The sequence below is a fragment of the Macrobrachium nipponense genome, chromosome 38 (assembly GCF_015104395.2).
Source record: "Macrobrachium nipponense isolate FS-2020 chromosome 38, ASM1510439v2, whole genome shotgun sequence".
Taxonomy (NCBI): domain Eukaryota; kingdom Metazoa; phylum Arthropoda; class Malacostraca; order Decapoda; family Palaemonidae; genus Macrobrachium; species Macrobrachium nipponense.
In genome coordinates, this window is record NC_061098.1 from 42,704,017 (window position 1) to 42,713,840 (window position 9,824).

The 9,824-nt window shown below is 35.4% G+C and overlaps 1 protein-coding gene across 1 annotated transcript in view; it reads right to left on the reverse strand.

Annotated features, from left to right (window-relative positions):
- Window positions 1-1,527: 1,527 nt before the first annotated feature.
- Window positions 1,528-9,824, reverse strand: part of LOC135209485 (uncharacterized) — a 79,695-nt gene continuing 71,398 nt past the window's right edge. The window contains exons 3-7 of the mRNA XM_064242140.1: window positions 4,963-5,107; window positions 4,176-4,346; window positions 2,649-2,749; window positions 1,901-2,384; window positions 1,528-1,709 (exon numbers count right to left, since the gene is read on the reverse strand). Coding sequence (XP_064098210.1) covers window positions 1,528-1,709; window positions 1,901-2,384; window positions 2,649-2,749; window positions 4,176-4,346; window positions 4,963-5,107 — 1,083 coding nt within the window. The remainder of the gene's footprint in view (window positions 1,710-1,900; window positions 2,385-2,648; window positions 2,750-4,175; window positions 4,347-4,962; window positions 5,108-9,824) is intronic.

Here is a 9,824-nt window from a genome sequence, read left to right on the forward strand (position 1 = left end):
TTTGGAAGGATTCCAAGGGAGGAAACTGCCCTGAACACTAGCTCCCAAAGTTTAGGTTATTTTTTCATAAGTCATCCCAGAAGGGTTCATTTATTCTGCTCTTGTTGGAAAATTGTTAATGTTCTCCATTAAATAAATTTGCTAAAGATAGTTCAGGCCAGCTGAAACCATAATATCTTTACAGCTCAAATACAGTTTAAAGTATGAAAGCCTCTGCTGAAAATGAAAACATTTGTTCCGAGTCTTTTTTCATTCATTAATGTAAAAACTGCAGAACGTCATGGTAGTGTCATGGTTTCAAATGCCCTTAGTTTTTATGAGACATTATGGTGAAATTTTATGGTGAAATGAATCATGGCCAAAGTTCTTACTCACATTGCCGTTTTTAGATGCATATCTTTAAGTCCTTATGGCACATCTTTCTATTTCTGCTGTTTTCTTCCTCAGATTTGCTACTTTAACTTATATCCCTTTCATTCAATGGAAAGCTGCAATTGATCTTGAGCGTTTTGTGTCCCTACACAAAAAGGATTCTCATTGGGTAAATGTGTGAATATCACAATAGGATCATCTGATAGCTATAATCACAAGGAAGAATTGAGTCTAATATGAAGCTAATGCTCTGAAAGTATGGCCATTATATGAAAAGAAAAAATAAGACATATGAATAAAATCTTAATGAAGTAATAGAAAGAGGAAAGAATCTTGATGATATATACATAAAGTCATATTACTTACCTAGGGTAGTTTTCAAAAGTTACCATAAACCATTATTATCATAGGTCATATCCCGTTATAGTAAAAAAGCTGATGGTTGCACTCTGGAATACTGAACAGGGTTTCTCTCTGTAACTGAAGGAGTGTTCAGCAAACCGAATCTTTATGAAAACTGGTAATCCCTTGTGCAGACGGTGTTAAATAACTGTGCTCACTTTGTGAATGGGTTATTGGATTGCTTGTAAGGCTCTGTGGAGGCCATCATGTGATAGAGTTGAGGAGTTGATGATCTTTGTGGAGTGAGGTGACTCTGTGAAGTTTTAGGAGACTTTAGGTCTTCAGAATGATACCGTCGCATTTTACGAGGCAAACTATGAAATATTTGCTGTGGGACGGCAGGGACTTGATGCCCTAGATATTGGTATTGGGCAGGCTGCTTCATTGTGCAGTTGGGGGGTATTCTTCATATTTAGGCTGATGGAGATGGAACTGAGGACTGATGACAGCAGGAATTGTTGATTAAACATGGTGGTTTCTGATTGTTGGACAACATGGCGCGTCGTGTTCTCTTGTGGTTGAAAGGCTGCCTTTCTGGAAACTTTAAATTTCATTGAGGGTTCTCGATGCTGGTGATGATTATCTGGGGCTTCACTTACTCCAGCGTGATGATGGTGTCCTAAATGTTGCTGTTGCACATGGTGATGATGTTTCTGAGTGCAGGAGATGGCAATGCTGATCTTGATTATGATAATGATGATGAGCAGGATCATTTCTGATGGTACATTCTGTTGACGTTCTTGGTAGTGGTGGTCAGACCACTGATGAATGATTTGATGATGATCCAGCGTATTTTCTGTGGATTGCCGTTGATGATCTAGTTGAGGGCAGTGTTGCTGTGGACATTTGTCGTTGCTGTTGTAAATGCTGCAAATGCTCACGTTTCTGTTCCTCTTTCTGTTGTTGCTGAATGTGTGCTGACCATGGTATATGACCTGTGACGTGAGTTTAGAGCAACAAATTTGGTTGGAAAAAGAAGGGCCTGAGCATGGTTTATAGCTATGGCTTCTCTTCTGTATCGTGACAAGAAGACGTTAATCTTTCTGACTTATGAATAGCTGCAGGGCATCTTGCGTTGCCTTGATACACGTTTTCTTTTAGGTGTGTGAGATCGAGCCCAAAATACCTTGTCCCTGAATGCCTTTGTAAGAGGAGTCACTATGATTTGACGACAAAGAGATTCTGTCTTCATTATCATCAAGTTGACTCACTATCCTTTCACAACTCTGCAGACGAGTCAATGAAGGGCATAATGTGGGGCTTTTGGGGCACACATCAGGGATGTCTGGAGACTGAACCCTTACCTTCATCCTTCTAAAAATGTTGTCATCTAGACCATGTTGTGATTCTCCTGGTGTCATGAATTCATTAAAATTGGTCAGAGATTTTGAAGACTGGGATTTTCGTGCTGCTAAATTCAATCCTTCATTGATCAAGTCACTTCTGTAATTACTAAGAGGACTGGCTGTGCTGATGAAGTAATCAGAAGTTGGTATTGTTGTTAGAGGAGTTTCTTCCTGTTTCTGATACTCTGATAGTTCTGTCATGAGACTGTGAGTTGTTGAGGAGAATCTTCTTTCTTCTTCACCCATTGGAGACTGACTAATGAACTAAAGGAAATATATGAAGAAAAGTTAAGCATAAAACAAGAATGATAAATGATCAATCACAAATAACCAGCTTATAGTAATGATTATATATTTGAGCAATCTATAATACTATCCCTTTTCTAAATATAAAGAAAAAGTAGATTTATTTCCATCTTCAGAGTAAAATCAGTTGAATTAGCTTAGGCTGAAACGAAATTCTGATGTAAAAGCTTGGAGAAATGTAGCTATTCATGACTAATATGGCAACTTCAGTCAGTTTCTTACTTGATAATGCACTTGAGATGATATAGAGTCTATACTTCCAGTTCTTCCGGTCTCAAGGTCCGAGCCAGGTGTCCAAACAGGCCCATAAGCTTCAGAAACAGCTGTTTTATATGAGGATGCCCCAGAAGAAGTAGTGAAATGACTGGTCAATCATTAGCTCACATATTTTGTTCATTAGTTTGGTTATGTTATTTAAAGATAGGATTTCATAAACACATTCAGTAACTAAGAGAATAAAGCATGACAGAATTATGCTTGCTTATGAACTGCACATATTTACCATTCTGGATTCTCTCTTTTAATGGGATAGAGTGCTTATCAGGAGAGACGCCACTGTGATTGTAAGCGTTACAAGAAGATTCATTACTTAGAGTGGATCTTCCTTTGACATTGACCCCAAGGGTTTTAACCCGGTATGTATCCACCTTTACGGCGTGTTAAGCACAAGCCCGTTGGAGATGACTGTAAAAACATGAACAAAAGACTGTGCATATCAATAAGATAATGACCCACAAGAAATATTAGGCGTAGATATCGACCCTCGAACTTTGTGGGGGTCACTACCCAGGAAAGAAACCTCAGAGTAAGATTTAATTCCAAACTCCCAGAAGAGAAATACACTCAATTTTTAATGTACTTCTTTCTTTGTCGTAACTATTCTTTCAAATAGTCAATCGCAGTTCTAAGACCAAATTCTTTATCATACTGCTTTCTCAGTTGAATAAAAAGCAAGATCTTTCTAAAGTGATCATATACTACAGAATAAAGTTGAGATGACATGTGGCATGCAGGCTTATAAAGCGTATGTTCATAGGATCGCAAGGTAAATACGATAAATAACCAAATAGAGATGTTTGTAGGCTCATGATGATGATTCAAGGTAGTTGCTCTCTTCTCCCATCATAGAGGCATTTTCCTTTGTTATATCTTTTGGGTAACACCAAAACTCATGATAGTGAAAAGAATCAAAAGCAATTGTGACATGGATTTTTTCCCTATATTTTGCAACATACTCAGAGATTAGTAGGAAAATTTCAATGTGTTTTTGTTTATTACTTTATAACATACAACCTAATAACTTTATAACATATAACTAAAGGCCGGTACTAATGCTCATTTATACTTGTGCAGTTATGCCTGCACAGTCGACCTGTGAACCCACTAATGTTCAGTTATACCTGCGCAGTGAAGCCTGTCATGCAAAACTGAAAGTTTGGAGGGTTCAGTTTTGCCTGCTCAGGCCGAATGTGCAGGCATACCTGCGCCGGTAGAATTAAGCGATAGTGGCGGTATTAAGTCTGTGCAGGCAAAACTGAATATTAGTGGGTTCAGTTTTGCCTGCTCAAGACAACTGTGCAGGCATACCTGTGCAGGTAGAACTGAGCGTTAGTGGCGGCATTAACATACCAGCAATATTACCCATTTAGTGAATCATGTAGCATACAGAAATAGACACTAAGTGGATACGCCTTTCTCTGTTTCAAACAATGATTTCTGAAATTACAAGGGAGACTTAGCAACATTTACCTGAAGTGTTCCTCTTCAGAACGAAGCGCTTTACGAAGCAGACGATGATGCTGATATTCAGAACCAGCAAGGCTGCGCCAGTCAGAGACGTAAGGAACATTGTCAGGAGAGGAACACCCGGCTGACTGTTGTTGCTGCTGCTGCTGCTGCTGGCAACTTCTTTTACAACTCCTGCAGGGATGGAAATAATCAGATTTTTATTCTTCAAGGAATGTTCAGCAGAAAGGAAAAAGAATCTGGGGCTTACCCATGGAGGAGGAATTAGAATCTCGTTTTTTGTGAAGGGAAATGTTAGTAATCAGGATAAAACAGGAAGTGAGGGAATAAACTGATGTATCTCAGGAAGAAAAAAATTAGGAATTCGGAAAGAACACTCAAGGTAGAATTCAGAAGGAAGGAAGGAATATAGAATCTGGCCAAGTGCTGGGACCTATGATGCTATACAGCGCTGAAAAGGAAATTGACAGCGAAAAGGTTTTAGAGGTATAACGGTAGGAAAACCTCCCAGTTGCACTGTGAAATAATTGTTAGACAGAGTGGAAAGTAAGATGGAAGAATGGGAATATGAACAGAAGCACAGAAAAAAGAACGAAATAGTTTTAGCTAGGGACCAAAGGGACGCTGCAAATAACCTTAAGTAATGCCTACGGTGCAGTTAAGTTACGAGGGTAGAATTAACAGGTTCGAGAGTAGAGGAAAACAAACATAATGCGGATGTTAAAGTAGAAAATTATTCCAGTTGTTATTGGAAGGATATTTCTCTTGAAGATGCTTCTGTGCGTCTTACCTGGCACTGGAATCTGAGCACTTGAAGAGGTGTAGTTAGACCTTCCCTGAGCGTTGTGTGATTGGATTAGGAACTCGTAAACTGTACCAGGCGTCAGTCCTTGGATCTCCGCCGCGGTAACATCGGCTCCAGTGACATCCTCTCTCTGTTAAATGAAGTCCCAGTCACAAAGAAATGATACTAAGGATACAAGAGCTTTCTAATAGGTTAGATAAGTTAAAACTTTCCTATGCCTACCCAGAAACGACTGAAGTATATTTGTAGCCATTTATACTTATGCAGTCGCTAAGCACCAATCCGCTATATGCACAAACTGAGTTAGCTGATTACACTTGTTGACTTAACATGTTTTCCCATCCGGTGTGTCACTTGTTCAATTTCTGTCTACTGTTATAATATCACTAGAAAAGACGATATGATAAAGGTGAAAATCATGTGACAAGACGTGGGATTTAATGTGTATGTTATGTATGTATATATTGACAGCAACAAGAATATTATGAGTATCAGTTTAACACTTTTGATGTTATTTTGTTACTCTTAAAAGGATGCACTCGAAAATACAAAAACGCTCCCACAGTGAGGTTAGAAAAGATAAAATTTGTCTTGAAAGTACTTATTTTACACACACATGCACCCACAATGCACTGTATATATATATATATATATATATATATATATATATATATATATATATATATATATATATATATATAGAATATATGTATGTATGCTTATAAATCACAGTAGATACACGTGACTTCATTATAAATGCTAATACCACGGGAAAATGATAGGCAGAATATATATATATATATATATATATATATATATATATATATATATATATATATATATATATATCTATATATCTATATATATATATATATATATATATATATATATATATATAATATATATATATATATATATATATATATATATGTGCGCATGTGTGAGTTTTAACACATTACCGTAATTCATATACACACATTAAACTACAAATGTCCTTTAGTATCTAATTCAATCTAACTTGGAATGAATATATTTTCAAATGCGTTTAACCGAAGGGGAATTTCTTCATCACTAAAAAATTTCCCTTCGGTTAACATATATGAAAATATATCCATTCCGAGGTAGAGCAAATTAGATATTAAAGGACAATTGGTAGCTTAATGCGTATATATATATATATATATATATATATATATATATATATATATATATATATATATATATATATATATATATATATATATATATATATATATATATATATATATATATATATATATATATATATAATCAAAACAATGATAGTGATAGCTACGGTTTTAGGAGAACCTACATAGGGCCATGCGTTCGTGGGTTTGGAGACGATACGAAATTTAATTGGTAAAATGGTAGTTGACAGAAAATGCCATTGTTCATGAGTGTGGGTCTGGAGTTTCTGGAATCTATTTGGGAGATTCGTTGATTGTAGAAGGTAAAAGACAAAATAAGACTGGTCTGTGTAAGTGGAAGGGACTGAAGAGATAAGGAGCATAATTTGGAGGGTTGAGGAATGGATAGTCCACGGAGGGTTGGAAACTACCTTATAGTGTAAAGTTGGGTCAGTGCCAAATGTAGTCTACATCGGTCAAGCAGTGCGGATTTCTATATCGCAAAAACATATGGGTAAATATACAAAGTCACACACAAACATTCTCTAATATATATATATATATATATATATATATATATATATATATATATATATATATATATATATATATATATATATATATATGTATATATATATATATATATATATATATATATATATATATATATATATATATATATATATATATATATATATATATATATATATATATATATATATGTATATATATATGAATATATATATATATATATATATATATATATATATATATATATATATATATATATATATATATATATATATATATATATATATATATATATATATATATATATATATATATATATATATATGGCGTAGAAGTTACGTGTGGTTTCCATTATGCTTAAAAAATCACAGTAGATGCACGTGACTTCATGAGTAAGCGAATCCCAGCTCCTTGACATGTCTTAGTAAAGACGAAAGCGCTTGGATTTCTGACTATCATTTTCCTGTGGGATTCGCTTATTTATGAAGTCACGTGAATCTACTGTGATTTTTTAAGCATGTATATATATTATATATATATATATATATATATATATATATATATATATATATATATATATATATATATATATATGTCTGAATCACGAAAATATGGAACGCGATGAATACCTATTTATAAAACAAATGCCACAAAGGAAAGTGAAACAATGAAGTGGTGTTAGGCCTTTCAACTTAATGTCCTTTACTTAGCAGTCTCCTAAGTAGAGGAAAGTAAGTCGAAAGGCCTGGCACCACTCTGTTGCTCCACTTTCCTTCGTGACATTTACCTTTACACACACACACACACACACACATATATACATATATATATATATATATATATATATATATATATATATATATATATACATATATATATATATATATATATATATATATATATATATATATATATATATATATATATATATATATGCGTGAGTGTGTGAATTTTATAGCATACCGTAATTCATATACACGCATTAAACTACAATGTCTTTTAGTATCTATTCAATCTAACTCGGAATGGATATATTTTCATATGTGTTAACCGAAGAGGAATTTCTTATCAACTAAAAAATTCCCCTTCGGTTGACATATATGAAAATATATTCATTCCGAGGTAGAGCAATTGATATTAAAGGACATTTGTAGCTTAATGCGTATGTATATATATATATATATATATATATATATATATATATATATATATATATATATATATATATAGATATATATATATATATATATATATATATAATATATATATATTTATATATATATATGTGTGTGTGTGTGTGTATATATATCAAACAATGATAGTGATAGCTAAGGTTTTAGGAGAACCTACATAGATAGGGCCATGTGTTCTTGGGTTTTGGAGACGATATGAAATCTAATTAGAAAAGGTAGTTGACAGAAAATGCCATTGTTCATGAGTATGGTCTGGAGTTTCTGGAATCTATTTGGAAGATTCGTGGATTGTAGAGAGTAAAAGACAAAATGAGACTGGTCTGCGTAAGTGGAAGGGGACTGAAGAGATAAGGAGCATAATTTGGAGGTTGAGGAATGGATAGTCACAGGAGGGGGATGGGGGAATAGGTTGGAAAACTACCTGTTAATATGAGTTGGGTCAGGTGCCAAATTTAGTCTACCATCGGTCAAGCGGTGCGGATTTCTATACCGCAAAAACATATGGGTAAATATACCATGTCAAAAACAAACATTGACTATTATATATATATATATATATATATATATATATATATATATATATATATATATATATATAATATATATATATATATATATTGTTACGTATGAGCCCAGCCTTGAAAGAGGCTCCGATACGTAAACAGAAATAGTTGAGGGAGAACAATGTGAATTGCTTGAACTTACCATAAGAAAGAATTTAAAGTGAACATTTACTCTAGAGGAAAGGTCGCCAGAAACTCAGCTAAATACTTTACAGCTATTTATTTACAAGAGGCTCGTATTGGCCTGGAGAAAAGTAAATGCAACTGGTCCCCACATGGACTAATAATATCTCTCAAGTGAATGATAGCTGGCGTAAAATGAGATTCACGGGATAAAGCTGGTTTCGAAATCTTGCGGTAATGCAACACTTGCGGGCAGACAGACTTGACATGTGGCTCAGGGAATCTGGAAAAGGATCCCAGATTACACAAGATAAAAGAAAAATGACTTCTTGCACAAGTTACGGATATTCAGTTTTCTAACACTGGCAAAGGAACCCTAATGGGTTCACTGAGGTATGCACTGAAGACTTAGTCTTTAACAAGTCTCAAGGGGACGCACGTGGCCCGATGAGGACAAAGGGCTTTTGATGTAGGATGGGATAAAAGTGAGACTTGAAAATGAAATTAGCAAGAGTCGTATGGTAGTAAAAGGTGCTGGTTTGGAGTTTACACTTTAGACGTACCTGGATGCCATGTTCAGTGGATCTTTGTAGAAATGTGACCTGGCTTTGTCTCAGGTCTGGGGCCCGGGCGCGCCAGTACGCCCTTAGGCTTAAGTGTGGGAGGCTGGCTGGCTGGACATCCGTCCGAGGTCACGAACTGCAGTCGACTGAGAGAGATACTGGTTCTCTTGGAATCACGGGGCTTCCATATACCGCCTCGGCACTACCTGAAAGCGTACACAACAAACCAGCAAATTGGGAAGGAAAATAGGTCTTATTGTAGAAGTCCCTAAAATCCAGCTCGAGGCCTAGCTACTTTTGTGACTTGCCTATCTTCCCATAAGCTCCGTCAGACCGGAAATTCTCCTAGCCTTCCTACGATATGCTCTCTCCCAACATCAGTTGCTTTAGGAGAAGGCTTGGCTGCTTCTTTAATAACTACAATTAATAAAAAACTGCTGGGAAGGCGGGAGGCGTTCAATAAACGTAGCAGCTCCCCCTGTTAAGAAGGCATTCACGTCCCTTTCGGGCTGTGAAGTCTTGGCTTAAATAAGTTGATCGTCTCGACTACCTAGTTCTCCTACTCTAACTTGAAGTTTTGAGCAGCGATACAGCTAACTACAGTGACATACCTAACTTATAGGTTGGAGATGCTAAGTGTACTAACTTAATGGAGTAATGTAGGTCTAGCCTAAGTAATAACTACGGGTTGTCTGTGACGACAATCTACTCTACCCCTAAATAAGG